Raw genomic sequence first — 25,209 nt, forward strand, 5'->3', positions numbered from 1 at the left:
ATACAGACGCCAGGCCCCGCTGGTAACACGGGGAAAGCTGTTAAAAAAGTGCGTCTCCAGGGGCCCACCGCCATTGTAGAGAAAAAATAAACTGACGGGAAATGTTGAATAGGGTTAAAGAAGCCTGGAAGTCACAGTGGGGTCGAGTTACACACACACACACACACACACACTTTCACACAAACACACGAAGGAAAGGAGAAAAAAACAGGTTGGGTCCCGGGAACTTTTTAATACCCATCTCCGCCCCCGTTTGAAGCGTCAGAGCACCAGCTCTCCTGGGGCTCTCCAACGCAGAGCCAGTCCACATGCTCCTCCAAACTTTACGCACGGATGTACTCCCGTGGAAGTATTCAGCACTGGATTTTGAAGTGTTTCAGCTGAGCCGCGTTGTTCTAAATCTACCAGAAGCAGTGCCAGAGTCATTTGAGCGGCTTCGAAATCAAAACTTTTTAAAACTTTGTGATACTGTTTTTTTTTAAAATATATGACTCGCCTTATTCCAAAAGACAGATGCAGTAAATTTGGAAAATGGCCGGTGCCTTATTAAAGTGCTTAGTCTTGGCGCTCTCAGTATGCGCACACAGACTTTTGGCAGACCCCCGCGTTGAGACGGGTGATGAATCCGATGACAGCGCCTCGACCCTGGCCTTTGTGTTCGATGTTACCGGCTCCATGTACGACGATCTGAAACAGGTGATAGAGGGCGCCTCACGGATCCTGGAGAAGACGCTCAGCCGGAGGACCAGACCCATTAAAAACTTTGTCCTGGTCCCCTTCCACGACCCAGGTACTTTTTCTACCTTTAACAGAAGTTTGTTCTTGAACTAAAGAGCCACAACTTAAGAAACTTTTTTTTTTTCGTGAAAGTGGATGTATGGAATGCTTATATTTGTTAATTCATGAATATGATTATAATTTATCGGAGCATTGACTTCAAAGGAAAAGACTTTCTTGCATTACTACAAAGAGAGCGTGGTATTTTTATAGTTTCCGCGCCTTGCACTGATTTGCTATTTATATCTGCCATTTACACACTTATACTTGCAACGCATCTCAGAACGTGTAGGAGAGTGTGCTGCTGCATAGCGGCTTCAGTGGAAGCCCACTTGTAGAGAGAAGTGAAACTGATGCAAGACGTCAAGCAGGGGGGGATATGTGAGCTCACAGTGGGTGTTGGGGACAGGTAAGGCTCTTCATCCCAGCCCAGCATCTTCCTTTCTATACGGGAAAGCTGCAGCTTGAAAATAAGAGTGCTCCAATGGGGGGAGGGTGTTTGTGCGCTGATGGGAAGCATATGCTGTCTGCTTGTGTGTAATTACCCCAATCGCCACCCCACACTCACCCCACCCCACTCCTGTCTCTCCTCCCTCTTCTGCCTCGCAGCCCCCCCACTGGCCAGCCGGGGGGGAGTTGTGGGGGTTGCCTACCCTAACGCCACACATTTTGTCTGTGTTTAATGCGCCTATGCCCTTGGGGACCTTGTAAACTTCCAAGATCCCAGAGAAGCCCTCTGTGGCTGACGAAGAGGCGTGACAGCGCCGTCGGTGTTTCCTCTCAGGCACTCTTGAGAGGTCGACAAGCACTTGAAAGCAGCTGGAGAAAACACCGAGAATGAATTAGAAATGTCATGGCCCTGACACATGTCTGCAAACTCTGTATCATTAGTCTCACAAAGATACTTCAAAATTATATTTGACAGTTGGAATAAAGAGCAATGACACACCAAAATCACGAGGTATACAAGACTGGATGAGGGTCTTTTTCTGTGATAACTGTGATGAAGTGCTCGTGTTTATGGAGAGCAGCAACACAATGCGTTCCCTCTGCACTGGTTAATGGTTACTGTTCTGTAGTTTGGCCCCAGAAGACATCCAAATAAGTGTCAGGCCCTGACAGGCTTTTATCCATCATGCTTGGGGCTGGAAAATGATTATTCCGTCATCGTGCAAACTGTCGCCAGATTTTTAGTGATTTGTGTAAAACAAAATGTTACGCTGTAATTTTGTCAGCACGGCCTCTCTTGTGCCCTGTGATGTGTGATTGATATTCATGTGGTGCACAAAGGCTGTGGGGCATCATTCTGGCCTTGATAAAATGTGCTTTGGCTTAATAGGGTTTTTGATGCTGTGTGCTTTTCCTCTGCTCATAAGGACAAAGCTGCTAAGAGGAAACAAACAAACGCTCTGTCTTCTAAAAAATTCCAGACCATAGGCGTTTTGTGGTTGCAATGATTATCCTGTTCTGTATAGGCATACACTCTTCAGAAATCAGAACAGAACCGGCTGACTGGGTTTGATTTTCTTCACAGAAAGGGTTTTTTTCCTGATGTATATTTTTAATCTGACAGATATCGGCCCCGTGTCCATCACCACCGACCCAAAGAAGTTCCAGCGGGATCTGCAAGAGCTGTTTGTCCAGGTTCAGACACAGATTACATAAATTAATAATTTTGTACGAATGAAACCTTTAGATTATGGTGAACAGTATGTGGATTGCCAGCCCCTAAAACTGTAATCATGATAAGCAGCACATCGGTTGAATGTTAAGAACCCCAGATTGTACTGAATTGAACAGTTATTCAAATGTTTACTCATATAAGGCACATCGTTTATGGGACTGGTTCCTTCTTCTTTCAACAGTAAATTATTGCTGCTTTCATGGGTAGTGATTTAAATGTATTTAAGAAACATTTGATGTGTCTCTCCATAAAATGGATGTGTTCAACAACACGATATCTGAATGAACATTTAAAAAAATATAAATATATGATTTTTTTTCTGGAGTTTTTAAGCAAATGTGATTCTATCACACAGGGTGGAGGCGACTGCCCTGAAATGAGTATCGGAGCCATAAAGAAAGCACTGGAGGTTTCCCTGCCTGGATCCTTTATCTATGTGTTTACTGATGCCAGGGCCAAAGACTACCGTCTGAAGAGAGATGTTCTGCAACTGGTGCAACTCCGTCAGTCACAGGTACAAGGCAGGAAATTTAAACAGGCCTCTTATACATCAGGACAAAACTGATACATACTTAATCAGTCCAATGTGTGCTCTTTATTCAATGTCAAACATCCGATAGATGCAGGCTCCTCTTTGATCAAATCTATGGTATGTAAACTGATTAAAAGAAAATAAAAACATGCCCACAAGCATCTCATTTGTATTCACTGGTGCTGAATACTCCCATAATGATCAAGATGCCATTTAACTGATGTTATCTGGAACACTGTTGAGCCTACAAACACGAGCCCCATCCCACACTGTCTTTAGAGTCTCTGCATTTATTGCACGCTGTCACAAAAGGGATACAACAGCAATGCTGTAAAAAAAAAAACCACATCTGCATTCCAAAGAAGTTCCCGGGATCAGCTGAGTGCAGGAAAGTTGGTCTCAGCCCCTACATGATGCATGACAATGAGCATTTGGAGCAAAGTGAAAGCGACTCAGCAGAAAGCAAACACTCAACAAATGTAATCCTCTTAACTCCTCTGTCCTCTTCGTTCCCAGGTAGTATTTGTGTTGACCGGGGACTGTGGAGACCGCTCTCAGCCTGGTTACAGGGCGTACGAGGAGATCGCCGCCACCTCCTCTGGGCAAATCTTTCACTTGGATAAGCAGCAGGTCAACGAGGTGAGAGCAAGGCAGAGTAAACGTGCGCTCTGACGACTGGCCACCGAACCCCCATTAAGCCCTCACACATAATGAATTAGCCCCTAAATTGGAACTCTCTAGTGTATTTGAATATGAAAGGGGTGATATTTTCTAATAACAGAGGAGAGCAGGAGCAGAACAACATCAATTCCCATTTGACCCACCGATAATAGATGATAATGAGGAATTCATTTAGCCTAATCAAATGATTCCAGTGCTGATATTAAACTTCCTGGTCATACGATACGGGCCGGTGGTTCCTTTATATCGGAAGCAGCATGTAACAGGAGCCGAGTCTCAGAAGCCAAAGACAGCGGGGCTCACTTCCCAAGCAGACGTAAAAGAAGCCAGAGTTTCCTCTGGAAGAGACACTGGTATCCTACATGTCAACACAGGAGATGGCTGGGCAGCGCTGAGCTGGAGCCAACAGCTCTGCACACTGGTGGCCCACTGAACCTCTGAACTCAGATGTGTTTGTGTGGGTCTTTGTGTGTGTGTGTGTGTGGGGGGGGGGGGGGGGGGGTCTGTTTCCTGTCAAGTCATGCTTGCATATAGCTAGACATACAATGCCTGTGTGTGTGTGTGTGGCAGCTCGTTTCATTATCACTCCATAATCCTACCAGCTGTTTAAAGAGTGCTTAAAAGTCATTTTAGTGTTGTTGTATTAAGGGAACAGGGGACCAAATGTAGTCTAGACCTTATACCTCAACACCAGATGGCTGTGTGCTAATGTAGCCCTATTATTTTGAACATAGTCTTTGTGTACATTTTCATATAAACAGGCTTTTTTTTTCCTTCTTGGATTTACGCTGAGTGTCTGTCAGTCGCTTCTCTTTTTTTAACCTGTAGGATTTTCTTTTTAGCTCCTGGGTGGCATGCTTTTACCAAATTAATGCAAATCCTTTAATCCCTTAAAAATCCTCAGAAGTAGTACAAATCTAACCAAAATATTCGCCATTAATAGCAGTTTAATAATGTGCAGCCAAATGAAATATACAGTGTCTTTTTGTGGTCTCCAGAGGGGCCAGCGCAGAGAAAACAGACTGCTTATTTTACTCTCTAATCCCAGGATGTGATCTTTCATGGTTTCGCTTCTTCCAACACAGCTGCCCAGTGGAATTGGCTCCAGGTCCTCGCACAACAGTTTATTGTCAGCTCTGTGTAACGCGCTCTTTACGCGGTTTAAATTTTGATTGGTTGTGATCAGTGAGTGAAAATGGTAACACGGAGCACAGCCAATGAGAACCGCTGTTGAACATTTTAAAATATCTGCGTTCTTCCTGTTGATGCTGCCCTAAAGTGCTGAAGAACAATGAGGAATGTGATGTTTTACTGGGTGATGTGATGTTCGCTCAAAGAAAGACCTGAGATTTATTAGTTTTGTGTTTCTAGTTGGTGCATACATGGATAACTCGAGCACCTTGATGAGTTGTTTATAAGATTAGCCTCGGGGTCTTTTCTGATTATGGGTGCTGCAGCGAGTTAAGGGAAATGGCAATGGTAATGGTTGCCAGGCATAAAATCTAGGTAACTTTTACCCACAGTCCGGCTGAACAAAAGCACTGCTTATCCTGTAGCTGAGCCTCTCTATGTGGAAACTCCCACTCAGAAGGAGCAGGGGATCTGTCTGGGTCTCGTTTACTTTAATAACCTTGATTTGGAGCGGGCCATCTTCATGCAAATATTCGGTAAATGCTGTGTTTATACTGGAGTAAAGACAGACCTGACCTCTAGCCCGCTGGGAGGTCTGGAGGCAAGCTGTTCTACCTTACAGTGGCGCGGTCACGCATTTTCTTCTTCAGGTAATGTACCTGAATCGATGTGGGGAATACACCATCACCCCAGCTTTAGGTAACACTTCTTCTCTGCCCCATCTGTCATGCTTCTATGAATAGCAGCAGGGGGTCTTTCCTGTTACAGCCCTGTAAGCCTGATCATCTGAGACACTCTGGATGAGGTTTCACGGGGACTTAAGGTCCTTTGCATTCCCAGTGGTAGAGCCAGTGAGAGGCAACGGCGCTCGGCTCTTCTAGACCCTGCAGGCCAGCCCAGACAGGGAACTGGCCCCACCTCTGGGCTCTTCTTCTCTTTCATCTGAGGTCCGAGGGCAGAGAAATGCCCACTCCTCTTTGCTCTACCGCATAAGACACAGACATAGATGTGGGTCACTTCTAAGCAGTTTCCTGCTCTGACTGTGATGACTGCACACGTGGCAGACATTACAGCTGTTTCCAGTTGTAAAGTGGCAAGAGGAACCAGCTGCTGTGAGGACCTTGCAGACCCGATAGAGGAGAAGTCGAGGGCTGATAATTAAATTATCAAAGGCTTTCCCTGTTTCATTTTTACGTCTGTGTCGTAAAACGTGTTGGTGTTGGCCTCATCTCTGAAGGGCCTGCCGAGGAAATGTTTTCATTTGGCTTCGTTACAGGCACAGTTAAACCGTGATGCCTCTCAATACGAGGTGAAAACAAATATTATTCAGCAGCTGCTTGTTAAGCGTTTGGAAGATGGGCGACATTTAGTTTGCTGTGACCGCTGAAATGGGACTCCGTGAAAAGTCAGTGGGCTTTTGCTGTGCTTCTGTTTTGATTTGAGTGAAAACAAAAGAGAAACTGCATTTTTAATCAGTACCTCGCTGATGATTACACCCAGAGGGTCAAGCACCTGTCAAAGCTGAAATCCTGTAACATCACAGATTCCTGTGGAGAGCTGCTGAGGGAAATTAAAGTCTAAGTAATGACTGTTTTTACCATTATGTACAATCAGCTTGTTCAACCTTTCTGTAATCTTTGCTGTGGTGGAATGACTAAGAAGAGAGTCACTGTCTGACCTCATCAGACTTCTTCAGCTTAAACCTTTCAGCAGAAAAGTGTGAAATGCCTGCCTCATTCAGTTTAATGCTTTAGTTTAATTCAAAACCACGGCCGTTCCCACAACCCGATCCACCGCTTCCGCTTTGTCTTCCGAGGAACAAGCTTTATGATTAATAAAACCTGCGCCGCTGCAGCGGGACTGCTGCCTGACAGGCTTCCACTGTGAGAGACACTTTTTCTGGGAATACGTGCTTGAGAGTGCAGAAAACTGTATGTTATCAGTTTGACAGCTGAGCTGCTTCACTTTTCCTTTGTTTAGGCAAAATCCGTCTCATGAATAGTTTTGTGATGAAAGAATAGTCCGAAAGACGAAGAACAGGGAAAAGCAAGGGCTTTGTGGGGGCTTTCGGAGTTAAGGCCAGTGCGTCCTTCCTGTCCCACTCCTGCCTTTTGAAGTTTACCTCTCTGACAGTTTGATTAATGCACTCAGGAATATCTTGCTTGGTTGTGCTCCTGCAAATGCTGTGTTTTGCCTCCTGCCAGGTTTTAAAGTGGGTAGAGGAAACAGTTCAGGCCATGAAGGTCCACCTTCTGTCCTCCAATCATGACAGTGCCCAGGAAAACAACTGGGAAGTTCCCTTTGACCCGAGCCTCAGAGAGGTCACGGTGTCACTCAGTGGACCAGCACCAGAAATCGAGCTCAGCGATCCTTTGGGTAGAAAACTCATTCCTGCTTTTCCTATTTATTCTTATCTACTCCTAGCATTATCAGTGCTTTTAAAGAAAGTCATGTTTTTCTTTGAAATAACATCTGTTATGTTTCCTTTTCCAAGGTCGGGTAGTTGGTGTAGAGCAGGGCCTTAAAGAACTCTTGAATATTCCCAACTCAGCTCGTGTGATAAACCTCAAGTTTCCTAGACCCGGTGCCTGGAAACTGAAGGTATTTATTTTGGTGAATAAATCACAAATGTGTTTTGTCTGACTTTTTTATGATGCTGAATTCACTTCACACGTTTCACTCTAAAGATAAGCTGTAGTGGGCGTCACACTCTGAGGGTCACAGGAGTCAGCAGTCTCGACTTCCGCGCAGGCTTCTCCAGCGTACCTGTTACAGAGTTCAACCACACGAGAGAGAGGCCGATAAAAGGTGTCTGGCATGTGTCTGTTAGCTCTTTGCCTTTTATTTGATCAAGACCATGCGCAGAAAATTACCTCATGCCGATCTTCCTTTGTCCTTCAGGGCTCCCATCCCATGTTTTACTGAAATGCACCGGCCTGAAGCCTCCAGGTCATCTGAGCCATGTGGAGCTTGTGTCAGGCTCAGGCCGCTCCTTGCGAACAATCCCTGTACCGCTGCCCTTTGACCTTGGAAAACAAGGCCTGTGGAGTCTCCCGGAATTCCGCACCCCTTCCCAGAGCTTCTTCATCAAGGTAACGGGCAAAGACGAAGAGGGCTACCGCTTCCAGAGGCTGTCCAGCGTCTCCTACACCAACATCATTCCAGGCAAGGCATCCCTCTTCACCAAAGCCACACTGCAGTGTCTCCCATACCTCATCAATCTCTTTATAGCCTTTAACCTCTGTTTCCTCCCTTGTGCAGATCCTCCAGCTGTGAGCATGCCGACTGTAGTGAAGGGCGTTTATATGCAGCCAGTTGTGATTGGCTGCTCTGTAAAGAGTGACATTCCCTACAGACTAAGATTCACCAGAAGTGGAATTACACTGGGAAGCGAGAGGTTCTTTCAGTGAGTCTCTTCTCTATTTGCTCAGCACTCCATAACATTTGGCTCGCCTTCCTTCCGATTCCCTCAGATCCCCGAAGCTTCGCGCGCCTATTACCTCATTTAAAAGCATTAATTAAGTCACTCCCTAATCTTACCAGTGGGCACGCCTGTAAAGCATTAGTGCTGCCTCACTCTTGCATTTTATTGGTTCATCTTTCAACAAGTGGATATATACACAGTTGATTTTATAAACATCACATACTCAATTTAACAAAGCAACTATTTTGTCTTGGTGTTGACTCTCTGGCTTGAATTACTTTAATGAAGTGCAGCTGACTTTTGATGAAAATTATTTCCAGTGCGTGGATGTGCCAAAGAGCCACTGGGTGTGACATGAAATAAGAGGAATATGTGCTGGCCAATAAACCAAACGTGTCTTTGCTTCAGGTATTCTGCCGTTGCATCATGGGAAATTCCGAAGGCATCAGCCGAGGACGAAGGCCCGTATGAGTGTATGGCGCAGAGCAGCGCAGGGCAGGGGTGGGCTGTAGCACAATTAACTGTGAGAGGTATGTCACACAACAACAATGCAAGCGCACACTCCCCTTCAGTTGGACGTGGGTGCGTTCCAGCCATTTAGATACAAACCTCTGCTTTATCGTTTAGACATAAACTAGATAGAAAGCACGTCTGCACAAATATTTGTTTTAAACATTGTCTGCACTCATGTTTCCACTAAAACAGATCCTCCTCCGGTCTTGAAGCCCCCGGTGAATGTGACATCTTCTGTGGGAGGCGTGGCTGTGCTGTCCTGTCAGGTGGAGGGAAACATGCGCCACAATTTGACCTGGCACCGAGGGGGCTATGCTATCCGGGCACGGGCAGGGAGGGTGAAGCTGCTGCCCAACTCTTACCTGCAGATCAGCGAGGTGCGGGCTCAGGATGCTGGGGAGTACCGCTGCGTGGCAACCAATGCCTACGGAGACAGCAGAATCGCCGTGTGGCTCCACGTCCCAGGTATGATAGCCCAATACCCTGCGGCTCATCTGCTTAAACATTTAACGCGGCAGGGCTTAACGGATCCTCGCGGGCCCCCGTCATCTGTTTTCCATTATTGCCTCGACCTCCTTGCAATCAGATTAAACCACTTCCTTTTCTCATCAGCAAAGACTTATGCGTGTTGAAAAGTGTGGCTTCTACTGAGGGAATGCACTCAGATTTCAACAAACAGGCAAATAAATATGTCTTCAAGAATATCCTGTAGTTATGAAGTCAGACATGGAGTGTTTTTGTAATTGCTTTGCAGCCCACAGCATCAAGTTTGCTCTTGTTAAGCTTGTGATAGCTATAAATGACATCATGCAGCCTGTGACAAGGCCCTGAGTCATCGTCTGCTTTTTATTTATTTTTTTTAATTTTTTGCCTTCCTTTGATTTCAACTGCAGAGGCTCCTTCTGTGGTAGTGCACCCGCAGTCCCTGGCTTTCTCCCAAGGCGATGAGATCCGCCTGGTCTGCTCGGCGTCCGGCTCCCCCCCTCCCCGGCTCTTCTGGAGCCAAGGCAACGTGTTCCTAACTAATCGGCCGAGGTAAGAGGGGAACTCTCAGCCCACCTCTGGCACAAAGGACTCAGAGAGTCATTACGTTCCACTTGACCTACATGCGCCATCGCTTCATCTTGTTTGCATCGCTTTGGAAATTTACATCTACTCGTGTCAAAACGTCTTTTTTTTTCCAAACCACAAGTATTTTATATGTCAGCAGTGAAATATACATTCGCACACACACAAATTTCTCCCGTGACACCAAACAGCAGCATAAAGATTCAGAGAGATGGATCTCTGTTTTACATCTGCGCTTGTAATCAACAAAAGTATCAACAAACATGAATCCTGTCCACTGTACGCTACAGGTTCAGTCTGAACCAGCATGGAGTCCTAACCATTAAAGGGGCCCTCCCAGAGGATGCTGGGAACTACACATGTCTGGCAAGCAACGAGGCTGGGACTGCCTCTCAGTCTGTGTCACTTAGTTATGCGGGTAAGTCAACACATCCCGACAGATGTCTGGTTGAGGATGCCAGCGCGAAGATATATTGTTGCTGGAATTAGCCTTTCGTCATTCGGAGTTGTTAAAGTTTCTGTTCTGAATAATTGCTTCTCTTCTGACTTCATTTTTAACTTCCAGTGACACGAAGCATTTTTGCCCGTGTTGACTGTTTTTAAGGCGCATTTCTTTTAATGATATACAGCAGGATAGAGCAGAGTATACAGCAAGCGAACGCATACAGCTCTGTCTCACACGACGTGATGTTTCTCTCCTTGTTTGGTGAGCGCTGACAGTTGTGGGCCTGAAGTTTCACTCACGGCTGTCAGTTAGTGCTTGACAGAAACCGTAACACTGATGGATTATGGCAGCATTTTCCTGGGGCTTGCTGGTATTATACGCACTTGTCTCTGAATGTCATTTTTAACAACACTGATCTATCAAATCAGGGAAAACCTTATAACACAGTAGATCATCTCATCCTTTCAGCTCAGCTGCCTGGGTCTAAAGTATAAGCATCATTTTTAGATTCACATCAGGGTTTTTCTCATGCCCTTGCTGGTATAAACAAACAGCACATTACTGTTTACGTACAGTAGCGCTGCATGAAAGACCGGTTCATTGCTATAAACTAAAAACAGGGGGGCCTAACATAAGGCCCGGGGGGCAGAATTGGCCCAGCAAAAACTCCAATCCGGCCCACTAGACGTCTTTAGAAAATGTGAAGGAGAGCATAATTTTTGGACTTTAAACTGTAAGCTTGTCCTACTGATAGACCTCCCCAACAGCCATTCATACTAAACCAAAGTAATGCAGAAATAGAAATTGCAATTAAACAATTAAATAAATAAATGCATAAAATAGAACAACAAAAATGCCCCACTTTAAAACTACAGGAGAATCTGGCCCACGAACTATCAGTACTTCTGTAACTTTACACATTTATTTGTTACAGTTTAAGTCCACAGAGCCGTGCTGACAGATTTCTTTATTTTACTATAGCAACGTTTCTTTATCACGTGGAAAAACTGAGACGCACCTTTGAAATTCCACTTCTTTTTCTTACATTGAGACATCGCAGGGATTAAATGTGCAGTTAAACTCCTTTGCACTGATAGAAAGGGGATTTTCACTGGTCCGTTTAAAATCAAAGTCCCGAGGCCTATGATGTAAAATGAGTTGGACATCCCTGGAATAAAAAGTTCATCCCACTGATTTTTTTGTTCTGCAGAGGCACCAAGAATAACAGTGGCACAGCAGGTTGTGCTAGTGACTGTTGGTGGTGATGCAACTCTCGAGTGTCAGGCCACAGGCTTTCCGTCCCCTCTTGTCCACTGGTTCAAAGGTGAGTTAACGCCATACACAGTGCTTTTATTAAAAGGACTGTGGAGATGTCTCTGTTAGAGGACGACACGCTTATATTGCTCGTACTTCCAGGTGAGCTCGAGGTGGGCTCTGCCCCTTTTGTTGAGCAGGACGTACATCGCGGGACGCTGCACATTCGTGGCGTGCAGGAGGTCGACGCTGGTCAGTACAGCTGTGTGGCGAGCAGCTCTGCTGGAACCTCCTCTGGCACTGTTAGTCTGGTGGTTGGAGGTGAGGCCACACTACAGTTTTCCACATAAAACTTGTATTTCTCTCACATTTATACAAAGGAAAAAACATCCATCTGGCACCACTCTTCCTTCCACAGCGGGTCCATTGTTTTCCGAGGCACCGGCTGACGTGACAGCCAATGTCGGGGAGAATATCACCCTCCCCTGCACTGCCCGGGGATTCCCGCAGCCGACGGTGACCTGGCGCAGACAGGATGGCAGACAGATTCTCATGCGTTCAGACAGCCACAGTAAAACAATGCAGCTGGAGAACGGACATCTTCTAATCCAGAGTGAGTTATCACAGCAAAGAGCTTTTGTGTGCTGTGCGGCAGCCTCACGGTTTCCCTGCTTGAACTGGCTTGACTCAAATTGTGCAAGTATATATAGAAGAGTATCATATTAAATCCAGCTAACATTTTCTTAAGAGGCGGGAGAGACGGGATGTCATTGCCATTGGTAAAGTTACAGTAAACCGATGCCTCTCGAATATCCATCCTGCTAAAAGCATTATCTCTGCTCTGTGAAAAGACTCTCCTTAAAATGCTGTTAATTATTTGGCAAGAGAAGGCGTCTGTCTTTGTCCTCATCAGGGCAGGGGGATCAAAGCTGTGAACTCTGGAAGATATTCCAGCCTGAAACATGACTATTCTTAGCCACATACCGTGATGCTTTGTGCTCCTGAGACTAAATGTTTATAGTGTGAAATATAATATTGGACAGGAACAGACATATTTACATGGGCCGTTTCTGTCACTGTTTCCATTTGCGGCTGCCCTCTGACCTGATTGGCTCCATCTGCTACAGATGGCTTTATTTTATTTTTTTTACCTGCAGTGTCTCTGTTCATATTGCGTAGTGCTCAAACGCCACTATCTCCTTGAATCGTGCTCCTCACGGGTTACCTTTAATGCTTTATCTTTTATCTTTATCTTTAATGCATCCTTCAATATTTGCAAGAACAGAAGAATTGAAACATATGTTGATCTTCCAAGATGTGATCTCAAGAGAATTTACTGAGTGGGACAGCAGGATAGCAGCTGAGCCAAACCCATTAATCCTGTTATTTTCTATTTTTAGCTCCTAATTGCAGCACTGTCAGGCCAATAATACCAGTTGTTACTGAGTAGGGGTCTTAGCTGCTATTAGCATGAACTTATTTTGTTTTTTTAGATAGACTGTTTTCTTTCTTGGTAAGTGTGATGATGCTGCTACTCTCAGATGTATTGTAATGTGCAGCGGGGTGCATTTTTCAATTATGTGTGTTTGACTGTAGGTGTCTGGCTGGATGATGAAGGTCTATACATCTGCGAGGCCAAGAACCAGTTTGGAACCATCAAATCTGAGGCCAGAGTTAGTGTCACTGGACTGGGTAGGCTCTTTTTGTGATCATATATATGCATGTAGCAGAAACACACAGTAGGACACTGTGGCTTTAAGACATATATTCCTGCTCTTGTTGTTTAGTAATCATTTCAAATCCTTTTTCTTGCAGAGCCACCTCTATTGGCCCAAGTTGCCCCAGTGATCACCACCGGGAGCGGTCAGTCACTTAGTATTCCTTGCATGTTGTTGGATGGAATTCCTCTTCCAGAAAGACACTGGTCCAAGAATGGAAAACCTGTAAGGCTGGTAAAAACATCAAACTCAAACCTGCCTCTCCCATGGATCATATCTGTGTTTGTGTATGACAGGGATATTTTTACTTTTTTCATTTGCACAGTTCCATCTGAACAGAAGGATGTTCTTGAGGAGCGATGGCAGTTTGTACATCGAAAGAGCCATCCCAGAGGACACTGGGATTTATGTGTGCACTGCGGTTAATGTGGCAGGCTCCGCGAACATCACAGTCAGCCTGGAGGTTCACGGTAGGAGCGTAAAGGAATAGTAACACTCACATTACCAATAAAATCAAAGCCAGCAAACAATAAGCACAAGCAGCTAAGACAGGCTTATAGTCTTGGAGATACTCCAGAAAGTAACTGACTCAAATTATTGTAGTAAATGACCCGCTGAAAAATCCCAAATTTGTGTGTGTAATTTACATTTTTGGCACAGCCAGGTTAGTTGTTTCCCACTTTCTTCAAGTCTTTATACTAAGCTTCCATAATCCAAGCTAAACTAAACTTACATCTCCTACATCTGGTTCTATCGTCATATTTAATGTGCACTAATAAAATATCAGCAAGAAAATATATGAACCTAATCTAAAAGCAGACCCTTTCGCTCACTGAATACACTTTCTCAGTGCAAAGTTTGCAACCACAGGCCATATAATTGGACAATTAAGCCAAAAATGTGCCAACTCAGCATGGAAAACAATTTTTGAATGAATCGACCACCTGTTGTCATCACAGAGAGAGGGCCTGCTTTATTGCATGCTTTGATAAATGGGGTCATGAGCATGTAATGACAGACAGCCAGGATCACGGTTCATCATCAGTTTGTAATGAAGAAATGCCTCAAACGCCGATGCTGCTGGTCAGCTGAGGCCGGTGGTAATGCAGCAGCAGATCGCTTCTTCACGCTCAGTCAGACAGCTGTGTTTTATGACCTTATTCTTCCACAGTGCCCCCAGAGATCAGCGCTGGTCCGTACCACTACATAGCCAACGAGGGTGTAGCCATCAGGCTATCATGCGAAGCCACCGGCGTTCCCAAACCAGATGTTGTCTGGTCCAAGGTAACACTCGCAACCTTCGGCTTCAGCTCAGTAAATCAAGCGTGACTAACTGGCTCGTTCTTCCACAGCACCGTCTAGTCCAAGGTCAACCCTTTGTATCAGTCCAGCTTACAATGAGTCATTATTAGCACTTTGGAAATAATTATCACAATCAGGCAGCAGCAAAAATCAATACCCAGCGGTGATGGGATCTAGATTATCCTTAAGAGTGCAATCTTGGACCGTGCCAGTCAATACAAGCATAACGATATTAATAAAACCAGAATCAAATCAGTGTGAAATGACTGATAATGAAAAAGGTTTTTAATTCTGAATTCATTTTGAGGCTCACTGAGTTACTCGGGATATTTTTTTTATTTTACACAAACATCTGTAGCACTTCAAATCGCCTTCACTTACTGTGATTACATTTACATAAATACAATTACATTTTTTTTATCTTATTCAAACAGTTTTCTTTTTTTCCCCTCCTGGCCTTTTCTTTGATTTGTCAGAACACAAAAAAAAAAAACAGAACAAAACATAACACCACCAACAAAAACAGTTTCCACTGCAATCAAGACTTGATTAACCTGACCAGGGAGGGAAGTAACCATGGCAACTTTACTATATTGCTGCTTGACTGGTGCAAATCACTCTGTTTTTATTGTACCTTAGGAATCTATTTCAAGACTTTCCCGCATCCCCTCCTAGTACAACACTTCATCATATCACGAGAAGAAAACACAAAAGTTTATGTGCAACCAGGCGGTGCTAAGCCGACGCTCTCGATCCATCCAGGATGCAAAAACAGATCTTATTACAGCTTGTGCGGTACTGCAGCGTTGCCTTTGACAGCCGCTGCAATATAACTGATTAATAATTTGTAATGTTGCTAAAGCTGTGAGATAAATATTGCCTGGTAAAAAGTGTACATTTATCTTTGACGTGTAGTGAAGCAGAAGCGGCAGTTTGTATACTGTTAATGCATCTGTTTCTCTTCCACCACTGAAATTACTAACTGCAGTGATATCATCTTTTCTTTAAAGGCAACAAAAGCATGGCCGATGAAATACCCTGCCACTATTACATACCCTGTACTACTACTACCCTGTATGAGGTCAGCATGCTGTTGTTGTCTACATGTTGCTGAACTGAGCCGGATTTATATTCCACCCGGCCTTTCCCCTAACATTTTCAAAATGTTACTCTAGAGTCAAGTAAATTTACCTTGTTGTCAGATAAAAGTGTATCTGTTAAAGCGCTTTAATGTTCAGAGCGAGTCGATGCGCAGCGGCCCGGTTCTTGTGTGTGCACGCTGCAGATAGAGAGCAATCCAAAGGGGCGGCCAGTAATTCCATTAGACATCAAAGGTTGGGTTGTAAACCTTGAACTAATCTTAGTATCCATGCGCACGCCTGTGTGGAGGACTTTTCTAATATAATATGTTCTGTCTGATCTTATTCTGCCAGGGGAGGCAGCCCCTGCCCAAGGACAGCTCCGCTCTTCAGTCTGACTCTGAGGGACACCTCCACATCCCCAACCCCTCCGCCGAAGATGCAGGCATCTACATCTGCACTGCCACCAGTCCTGTGGGCTATGCTAGTCGCGAGATCCAGCTGAGTGTCAATAGTAAGGCGAACGGAGGCAAACAGTTTGCGTTTGGAATTGTAAAGGAAGTGCCTGTGTGGTCGTCTAACAAGTTCTTTTGTTGTGTTCAAGCTGTGCCAAAGATAATGGGCGTGACTGGTCACGACAACACAGTAAACATGGCTGCAGAGGTGGGGGCAGAGGTTGTTCTCCCGTGTGAGGCTGAAGGGAGTCCTTCCCCGTTAGTCACGTGGAGCCGAAACGGGCATCCCATCCCCCCCGTCACAGCTGGGTAAGAGGAAGCCTTACCTCACCCCGACAATCATGCAGTTAAATGTCTCAAATATAAGCTGACATAATCCAAAAGCACTAACCATACTTTACCTCTGACTTAACTAACACCTGAGTCAGCTTTTACAAAGAGCTCTGGCTGTTGTTCAAAGCTTCTGCTAACATGTCGTAATGCCTCTGGAAGAGCGGGCAGGCAGAGGCAGCAGAGACTAGAGAGCTGTGTGCGGGCATCACCAGTTGGCTAAACCGAGGTAGAACATCTGGTCCCACGTGGTTGCCTGATTCCTGGCTTTCATGTGTGGTCACTCTGGGCGCAGACAGGCAGGCAGGCTGCCCCGAGACACGAGCTGGATGGATGACAGGCAGACTCTTTGGGCCAGACACCAGGCCGAATCATTTAGTGCAGATAGAAGAATGACAGAGGGAGTTGAAAGCCGTTGTGACTCAGATACAGTATGACTTGTGTGGGGTCAGGAAGAAGGAAACGGTGGGGGGTGGCGTTGGAGGGAGGAAGAGGGGCGGAAAGTGAACTGACAGTGGAAGAGATACAGGTTGTGTGTGTCTGATGTTCAGATTCCCCGCGGTGTTTCGGCAGTAAAACAACATGCTGACTCTTTACTAGTCCTGTCTGATGAGAATAACACATCCCTGTGAACAAACCCAGCGTCATGCTTTGCATACGCAGGGACCTATGAAAGGAGCGGGCTCTGTAAAGGAACATTTTTAAGCTACACTCTGAGGTTCGGAGGAAATAACCGAGGGGTGCTGATTTTTAAAATAACTTAAACAGTGGGAGATGATATTTATCTCATATCCATGTATTTAGACTAGTACCAGGCAGGGAGTTTTCTGTTTTTCTCTTTCCTTTTTTCAATACTGAGTCAGAAGATTTGGTCACAGGAGACCTGATCCTGATGAGGCCAATTTGTCCCAGTTAGTCTTTGGCCAGTCGCACTGTGTACACAGATGACACCAATGTGGGGAGTGATGGATGAGCGCGAGGGGCGGTTCATGTCACGCGGAGCAGCACCGCTGTAGCCTGAGCTCAGATTAACCACTGCAGAGGATGCCTTTCGGTTTTCGAGCTGGATGCTGTCGTCTCTCCTACGGCTGTTTGGGGAGGTGGGGGGTGGGTGAAAGACATTACACCATATGTGCGTCTAAAATACAGAGCTCTTTGTGCTTCTAGCCCGTTTCCACTTAGACAGGCGTGTTATTGTTAGAATTTGGTTGCTTAGCAGACACACTTATCAAAGATAAATCGCAGAGGTGTGTTTACATTGCTGTATGTTATACATTTGCACAGCTGGATAGCTTCTGTAGCATTTCACGTTACCACACCCTCCTTTAGAGTTGCTGACCCACATTTAACTCCTTTAACCTACAATTGCTTCTGCCTTTTTTTTTTTTTGGGGGGGGGGCAAGGCTTGCCTTTGGAGCTGAGGTTGTGTACTGGAGTGTATGTGATGTCCACCATCTGTCCGTTGCTTTGAACCTAGTTGGTCCCAGGAAGGATGACGCTTTGACTTTGGAGACCTGTGCGACCTTTCATTCGAGCTCCACCATTAAGTCAACCTTTTGATTTTCACTTTATCTTTATTTTCTGACCCCGCGGTCGTAAACGCACAATAGCTGCACACGCAAACAGAAAAATCCGCATTGATCTTTTTGAACCTACAACCTTTCCCATGGTGATATTATCAGGTCAAACACTGCTGACCCTTTCACATAGTAATTATCCCAGACAATCGTAAATGTGAAAACAGCAACTCATTGCGGGAGTACTTAGCTCTGGATGAGGTCCAGACTCCGGCTATTGCTTGCTCTTTACGAACTCTAACCTCACACATTTTCTTTTTCCATTTCAACAAAACAACATAATTGAATAAGAACCACTAAGTGTTTGACAGCATAATTCAATTTATGGTTACCTGTCAAAAAAAAAAAAGTTTGGACGCTGTATAAAATGTCAAACAGAACGTAATGATTTGCATCTCTCATAAACCCACATTTTATTTACAATACAGCACAGAAGAAGATATCAAATGTTTAAACTCTGAAAAAATATGAGCTAATTCTGAATTTGATGGCGGCAACAAATCTAGAAAAATTGGGGCAGGGCCATGTTTACTACTGTGTAGCATTCCCTCTTCTTTTAACAGCAGTCCATAAACATCTGGGAGCTGAAGAGACCAGCTGTGGGACTTGTCGGAATGTTGTCCCATTCTTATATAGGATTCTAGCTGCTCAGCAGTCCTAGATCTTCTTTGTCATGTTTTTCACTTCATGATGCCAGATGTTTCCAGTTGGTAAATGTTTTGAACCACAGTTTAACACCCAGACTCTTCTGCTATGACGTCATTGTAATAGATGCAGTGTGCAGTTTAGCATTGTTTTGCTGAAATGTGCAAGACCATCCCTCAAAAAGACATCACCTGGTACAAAGTTTCTCTGGAATCTTTCTAGCTTTGCAGATGTGCAAGCTGCCACTTTTGCTATTGCACTCCCTGCAGGATTTTGAAATGAGTGCTGATAACAAGACAGACGCTCCCTCTCTTCTTCGCTGCAGAGATTTTGGTGTCCATTTTCTCCAAAAAAGAAGTTAAAGTCTTGATTCATCTGAACACTGAACAGTTTTCCACTTTTCCTCAGTCAGCTTTAAAGGAGTTCTGGCCCGCAGGAGGTGGTTTATATGCATGCTTCAAAATATAGGAGATATAGGAGAGAAAAAGAAAACATACACACCCATTTTATCAGAACACAGTGGCTGTAGATCTTCAGTGACTCATAAAGTTTTCTCCATGTCTTTGTCCTTGACCCCTAACCACTCCCCAGGTTCACTGTTTTGCCTTCAGGCTCTCTGAAGATCACTGATGTGCGCCTGATTGATAGTAAACTGTACACCTGCACTGCGGAAAACCCAGCAGGCAACGCGTCCCTAAGCTACAATTTACACATTCAAGGTAACTCAACAGGGTTTCAGTAAAAGTTGAAGTGTATGGAAACTTGTTTGTTCAGCCAATATCTTTAAGTCTCTGTGTGAATATATCACTTATATGTGAGACGTGTGTATGAATACAGTTCCAAATATTTTTGCACATAGATTTTTGCTACTTTAAAGCCATTTACCATGACATACTCAAGTTACAGTTTTATGATGGGCTGAAAGCTGCTGTCGTTTTTTTAAGAGCTTCAATATTGCATTAACAGGTGGGGAATTTCATTCGTTTTTATGCACAGTTCTCTATGTTTTTTTCATTTCAGGTTTGACAGTTGATGCGAAATCAGTTGGTTATCGGTAGTTGTGGGCCATCCCTTTGTTATTTCTTCATAAATTTAGCAGGAAAAAGGAACTGGAGATTATTCAGAGCTACAGCATGGACAGCCTGTAACTTGAATATGATAAAGTTTGTGTCAATGTTCGAAACTATGTGCATCTAATATTTAGGATATTTGTTTTGTCCTCAGCTAAACCCAGGATTCTGCCAGCACCCTCCCTCCTGAAAGCCCTGCTCGGCCAAACAGTGACTCTACCATGTATAGCGCAGGGAGAGCCGAGCCCTGAGATCAGCTGGTTTCGCAATGGATCACCTGTTGGGGACAAGAATGTTACACCCCTGAGGATCCAGCAGGTCAGCCACGCCGACCAGGGCGCCTACCGGTGTGTGGCCTCGAACAGTGCAGGACAGGAGACCTTGGAGATCAAGCTGGAAATTCTTGGTGAATGTCACGAGTTCAATTCCTCAGACCTGCTTGTTCACTTGCAGAACTATTAAATTGTGACTCATGGTTGTTTTCTATGATATATCTGAATAACTATTCACTATCACTGGTCACTGGTCAAGCTTCACTAATGATGCATCTGTTTTCGGCCCTCTCAGCGTTTAGAGGCACATTCACTTTAGGCGCACATTGACCGTACAAACTGCCAAACAGTGAGCTATTTGACCTTCTGACAAACATTCACAAAGGGAGATGACTTCGGGTTAAGAACTCAGACTCGTGTCCATTTGTACTGAATCAAGCTTTCTTGTTGTTATTTACGTGATATATAAATAATATTATTCTTCCCGATCAGTCCCCTTTTATATTTCCATGCCCTTGTTCCTCTCTGACACGCGCTCTTACTCATCTGCAGTCTGCCTTTGATGCTTTCCCAGCTTCCCTACTTAATCATTTACTCATTTTCAACATCAAGGGGATCAAGCGCACAGGGACATTCTAACCTCTCCTAAACCAAAACTCATCTTTTAAAAGCAAAAAAACTGGATTTTCCCATTCTTCTTACAGATGTTCAGGCTTTAACAGCTGTTGTTTCTTTTTGCAGCAACCCCTGTAATTGCTTTGATTCTCTCTATTTCACGCTTGACTTGTTGGTTTCAGTTTGACTTACATGTGCCGTTTGTGTGGTCCTGTCACTTTGTGTTGCCTTTTTTGGGGTCTCTCTCTTAAAAAACGATCTCGATCTCAATATGACTGTCTGATTAAAGAGATAAGAAAAAGAGGTCAGCCTGGCTCAGGCTGTCAAAGCATGATGCACGCTCTGGTCATTGGGGAGAATCTGTTCGGTTTTTCAAATCATGTTTAGATCCAATTGAGGCTTCTTCTTACTCCGAAACCTAAAAACTAATTGTCATTGCACCTCTTATTTATTAGCTGCCCTTGCACTTTGAACTAGCACTTAACATATTTTTCTGTACTCACAGAGGCCCCGTCCTTTGCCGAACCTGGAGATGTTATCATGGAGAAAGTGGCAAACAGCAAGGTCATCATCCCTTGCCCTGCTAAAGGTATGGAAGGATTCACAGATGAGTCAGCATGGACACACTAAAAAGGTGTAATTCAAGTTTTGGGGAGCCTAAAACTGAACTCTGACATCTTTCAGGTTTGTTTCTGTAACACAGCAAGGAGAAAAAAAAGAGGGAAATCAATGTTGTATGTAGGACAGTGATGTGTTTTTGTGCACAATCAAAAGAATGTTTCACTGTCACCACAGACTCCTAGTTGCCATCTTAAAAGGAGAAGCTTCTTTTCACTGCAGCACCCGGAGGCATGCCATTGTCTCTATTTCCCAACATCCATTTGCGAACGAGAGACATTCTGTAGGGATGTGGAGGACCTGCTGTTTTATCAAAACGCGGCAAGCGTCGGTGTCGCGTCTCCGTCTGGACTGATGGCTACTCAGTGGCAGGCCGCGCAAACAGGTATTGTTTGTGTGGAGCTGTGCCATGGTAACCAGCTCAATGAGAGGAGGTGAGCACTGCGTATAATGTGGAGCAACAGCTGGAACATCAGTCTGCCTCCTGCCTCTGTGAGCCACATCTGCTTTCCTGTGTGTCGGACCTGCTGGGAGCGGAATCCTAATTACAGGCTGCTTCTGGCAGATAAAGGACAGAGATGTCTGAGGTGCGCCGTGAAGCACAGGAAGAGAAAGACGAAGCCTCGCTGGCCTCACCTTTCTTCTGAGTCATACGGACGGGTTGACAGTACCAAGCACAGAAATACAGAAATGCTTGATGCTCTTGACGGGCCAGAGAGGCAGTCAGCCTGCAGCACCAAACGAGGATCCCCACTTTCTTTGGTCCTTTTGTTTTCTTTGAGATCTATCTGCACAAGGGGTAAAAAGCACAGTCTCTGCCAGAAGGAAATTATTAATTCACCAACAAGCACATTGCATTTGATAGAGGTAATTATTGGAGAAACACATGGAAGAGATAATCTCAGACTTCGTCAGCCCCGGTAAATAAATTCAGAGCCTGCTAATGAGATCTGTTAACATCTAAAACACAACATCTGTATGCATTTCCCGCAGCAATGAGATAATGAATTTGCTTCAGAGCTTTTTAACTGTAAACACGTGTTCTGAGAGGAAACAGACAGTGACGTCACCTTTGGTTGTGTTGCGTCTTCTCCTGCTTTTTGGGGGATGGAGAAGGAAGGGTGCTGCGGTTGATTTTTCAAGTGGTGTTTGTATATGTGACACCTCTGTAAATCGAGGGAGTGTGGCTCTGTGCTGCTCTGTTAGTCTGTTAGGGAATCTGTTGTGGGGATTTTTGGGGGGTTACAAAGCTTTTTAAAATTCTCCACCTTGTCCCTGATCCAGTTTTCTTCTGTCGGGCATTTCTAGCTCTATTTCCACCCAATAATCCACCAAACACATGTGTTTTTAAGGCTCCCGAGGAAACACGCCAGTGTCTTTGAACCACTTGTTCAGCCACTATCTTTCTTACTGCTCTTACTCTCTCTACTCACTCTCATCCCAGTGTTTAGCAATAAATCTTTATGTCTGCATTTTAAATATTAAATCCTCCGTCACTCCTCTATGCAGTGTTTTACTTTTTTTTATGTGACTTTGACCTTGAAATCTTAAGCCTGCAGGCGACAAGGACTCTAACCATTTTGGCATCCACTCCCTGCTGTCCTGCTGTCTGATAAATGTAGAGAGCTGGCTTTTTTGTAGTCTGGGCTGCTTGCCCGTTAAGTTATCCTGCACAGAAGAAGAGAGATGGAAGTAACTCTTCTTTCTGTCCGATATGATCAATAAAGCTCATTTTAACCTCACTCGCTTTTCTTGTCGCTGCACCTGCAGGTTCGCCTAATCCCAAAGTACGCTGGTTCAAGAATGGCCTGGAGATACACCCCGAACAGCCCGACTTTTCCGTGGCGAGGGATGGAGCTCTTGTAATTAGCGCAGCGTCTGCCAGCCACAGTGGGGACTTCAAGTGTGTGGCAGTTAATGAGGCAGGCTCTGTGGAGAGAAAGACCAGGCTAAAAGTGAATGGTGAGAACTTATCTCATGGCTATTTTCCTGCTGTTAAAAGTATATTTTACACATAACGATGGTCCATAAACCTTTCTTTCTGTGCTGTCTTAGTTCCCCCTGAAATTCAAGATAATGGCCAACCGCTGAACCTCACTGTCACCTTGAAGCAGCCTCTCACGCTGGGATGTGACGCCTTTGGGATCCCCTCTCCAACAATCACCTGGACTAAAGATGGCAAAGCTGTGAGTGTGTCATCCTGGATTCCCATTTACAGAAAAATCTAAAAGCCAGGTTACATGTTTTTACTGTAAATGCTACCTTGTCCATCTCTAGCGGTACAATGCCACCAAGTGGCAATTATTTCAATAACATTTAAACAGTGTGGATGCACTCAAGCTGAATTCTGTGTGTGCAGGTGGACAGCCCTGGGGTGTATCTTGAGAATGGAAATAGGCTGCTCAGAATCTACAGAGTTCAGCCTGAACATGCAGGACAGTTTGTCTGCACAGCTCAAAACTCAGCTGGAGAGACCCAAAGACAATATAACATAGTGGTGCAAGGTGAGCTCATTATAAACCTGCTTTCACATGGATATTTAAGAGGAAGGTATAGGGCGGCAAGAAAGACCAGTTTGGGAATCTGTGATAAGATACACATTCAGCATTCATTCTTAATGCAAACTAGTCATTGAGTATGTGGTGTTTTTTGCCAGCACCACCTGTGATCTCAGGAACGTCTCGAATGCAGGAGTTAACTGTGGTACTGGGCCAGGAGGTGGAGTTTCAGTGTCGGGTTAGTGGAAAGCCAGCGCCAAGAGTGGAATGGAGCCGCGACGGAGAGTACGAATCTCTTTTATCGACGTGACATTCAGCAGCGTACACAGAATGCAGGATTCACTGAATTGATTCGATCATCCTTTCCGTTCTTTCTCCAGGGTTCTGTCCCGCAACGGAGACCCTCATGTGGAGTTTCTGGAAGATGGCCAGGTGCTGAAGGTGAAGTCAGTAAGACCGAGAGACCAGGGTCTTTACCGGTGTCTGGCCAGTAACGACGCAGGAACTCAGACGCGCCAATTTAGACTCAACGTCCAAGGTTGTTTTGAACATTTTTTTTTTTTTTTACAAAATGTAAACCTCCAACTACACTCACCTGAATTCAACAGCAGTTATTGATTTAACACCTATGAAAAAACAAAACAAAAAACAAAACAGTTGTATAGATTCAGGATATTACTCTGACATTTTTCCCTAAATTGCTGCTGTTATGGCAACACTCTGAGAAAGAGAATTGCGAGGCATCATATATAATTCATGTGAATGCCCAGCCTCTATAGTAACATACGTTAACATTGTATTTAGCCATGTGGATGTGCACATATTGAATTCTCTTTAAGGGGACATTTCTCTGTCAGGTGCAGTAATAGCCCAGAGTACCACACGCTGCATTTCTCTTTTAGAAGGTTTCCTACACAAAAGCAAAGCATTCGCCTGTTGCTGTGTTTATGCTGTACTGTGTGCCAGTAAAAATTGATTTGGCTGTTAAACATAAACGTGTTCTCTGTTTTTTACTCCAGCCCCTCCCACTATTAAGGGGACTACTGAGACATCAGAGGTGTCAGTGGTGCTGGGTTTCCCTGCAATCCTCCCCTGCAACGTCGAGGGCTTACCCACACCCAGCATCACCTGGCTCAAGGACAATCACCCCATCGTATCCACTCCTCAGCTGACATACACCCGTGGTGGGCTGGCCCTGCGGCTGGGTTCGGCACAGGGAGACAGCAGCGGCCTCTACACTTGCAGGGCTACAAATCCAGCTGGCACTGCCATCAAGCACTATTCACTCAGTGTTCTGGGTAAGACACATATGCATCTCTAACAAGGTGAAAACTCAAAGAGAGATTTGATTTTTAATGTTTTCATCTCTTTAGTCCCACCGCAGATAGAAGGAGACTCTACCTCCCTGACATTCGGTGGTCAGGAACAGAAAGTGCGGATCAACGGGAGCTTAACTCTGTCCTGCCTCGCCAAAGGTTTCCCCGAGCCCAAAGTCCAGTGGTTCAAAGACGGACAGGTCCG

The 25,209-nt window shown here is 44.8% G+C and overlaps 1 protein-coding gene across 1 annotated transcript in view; it reads left to right on the top strand.

Moving 5' to 3' along the window:
* The first annotated feature begins 332 nt into the window (after positions 1–332).
* Positions 333–25,209, top strand: part of hmcn2 (hemicentin 2) — a 45,502-nt gene continuing 20,625 nt past the window's right edge. The window contains exons 1-31 of the mRNA XM_087849018.1: positions 333–790; positions 2,351–2,421; positions 2,817–2,975; positions 3,510–3,632; positions 7,010–7,181; positions 7,300–7,406; positions 7,493–7,613; positions 7,707–8,211; positions 8,638–8,759; positions 8,935–9,207; positions 9,636–9,777; positions 10,101–10,228; positions 11,466–11,579; positions 11,672–11,830; positions 11,928–12,122; positions 13,106–13,201; positions 13,325–13,452; positions 13,553–13,697; positions 14,399–14,511; positions 15,963–16,122; positions 16,213–16,372; positions 19,207–19,334; positions 19,840–20,091; positions 21,078–21,161; positions 22,961–23,152; positions 23,246–23,376; positions 23,550–23,694; positions 23,847–23,973; positions 24,069–24,226; positions 24,708–24,986; positions 25,062–25,204. Coding sequence (XP_087705144.1) covers positions 532–790; positions 2,351–2,421; positions 2,817–2,975; positions 3,510–3,632; positions 7,010–7,181; positions 7,300–7,406; positions 7,493–7,613; positions 7,707–8,211; positions 8,638–8,759; positions 8,935–9,207; positions 9,636–9,777; positions 10,101–10,228; positions 11,466–11,579; positions 11,672–11,830; positions 11,928–12,122; positions 13,106–13,201; positions 13,325–13,452; positions 13,553–13,697; positions 14,399–14,511; positions 15,963–16,122; positions 16,213–16,372; positions 19,207–19,334; positions 19,840–20,091; positions 21,078–21,161; positions 22,961–23,152; positions 23,246–23,376; positions 23,550–23,694; positions 23,847–23,973; positions 24,069–24,226; positions 24,708–24,986; positions 25,062–25,204 — 5,091 coding nt within the window. The 5' untranslated portion in view covers positions 333–531. The remainder of the gene's footprint in view (positions 791–2,350; positions 2,422–2,816; positions 2,976–3,509; positions 3,633–7,009; positions 7,182–7,299; positions 7,407–7,492; positions 7,614–7,706; positions 8,212–8,637; positions 8,760–8,934; positions 9,208–9,635; positions 9,778–10,100; positions 10,229–11,465; positions 11,580–11,671; positions 11,831–11,927; positions 12,123–13,105; positions 13,202–13,324; positions 13,453–13,552; positions 13,698–14,398; positions 14,512–15,962; positions 16,123–16,212; positions 16,373–19,206; positions 19,335–19,839; positions 20,092–21,077; positions 21,162–22,960; positions 23,153–23,245; positions 23,377–23,549; positions 23,695–23,846; positions 23,974–24,068; positions 24,227–24,707; positions 24,987–25,061; positions 25,205–25,209) is intronic.

Source organism: Neolamprologus brichardi, chromosome 12, assembly GCF_056152115.1.
Source record: "Neolamprologus brichardi isolate AB-2024 chromosome 12, ASM5615211v1, whole genome shotgun sequence".
NCBI classification, from domain to species: Eukaryota; Metazoa; Chordata; class Actinopteri; order Cichliformes; family Cichlidae; genus Neolamprologus; species Neolamprologus brichardi.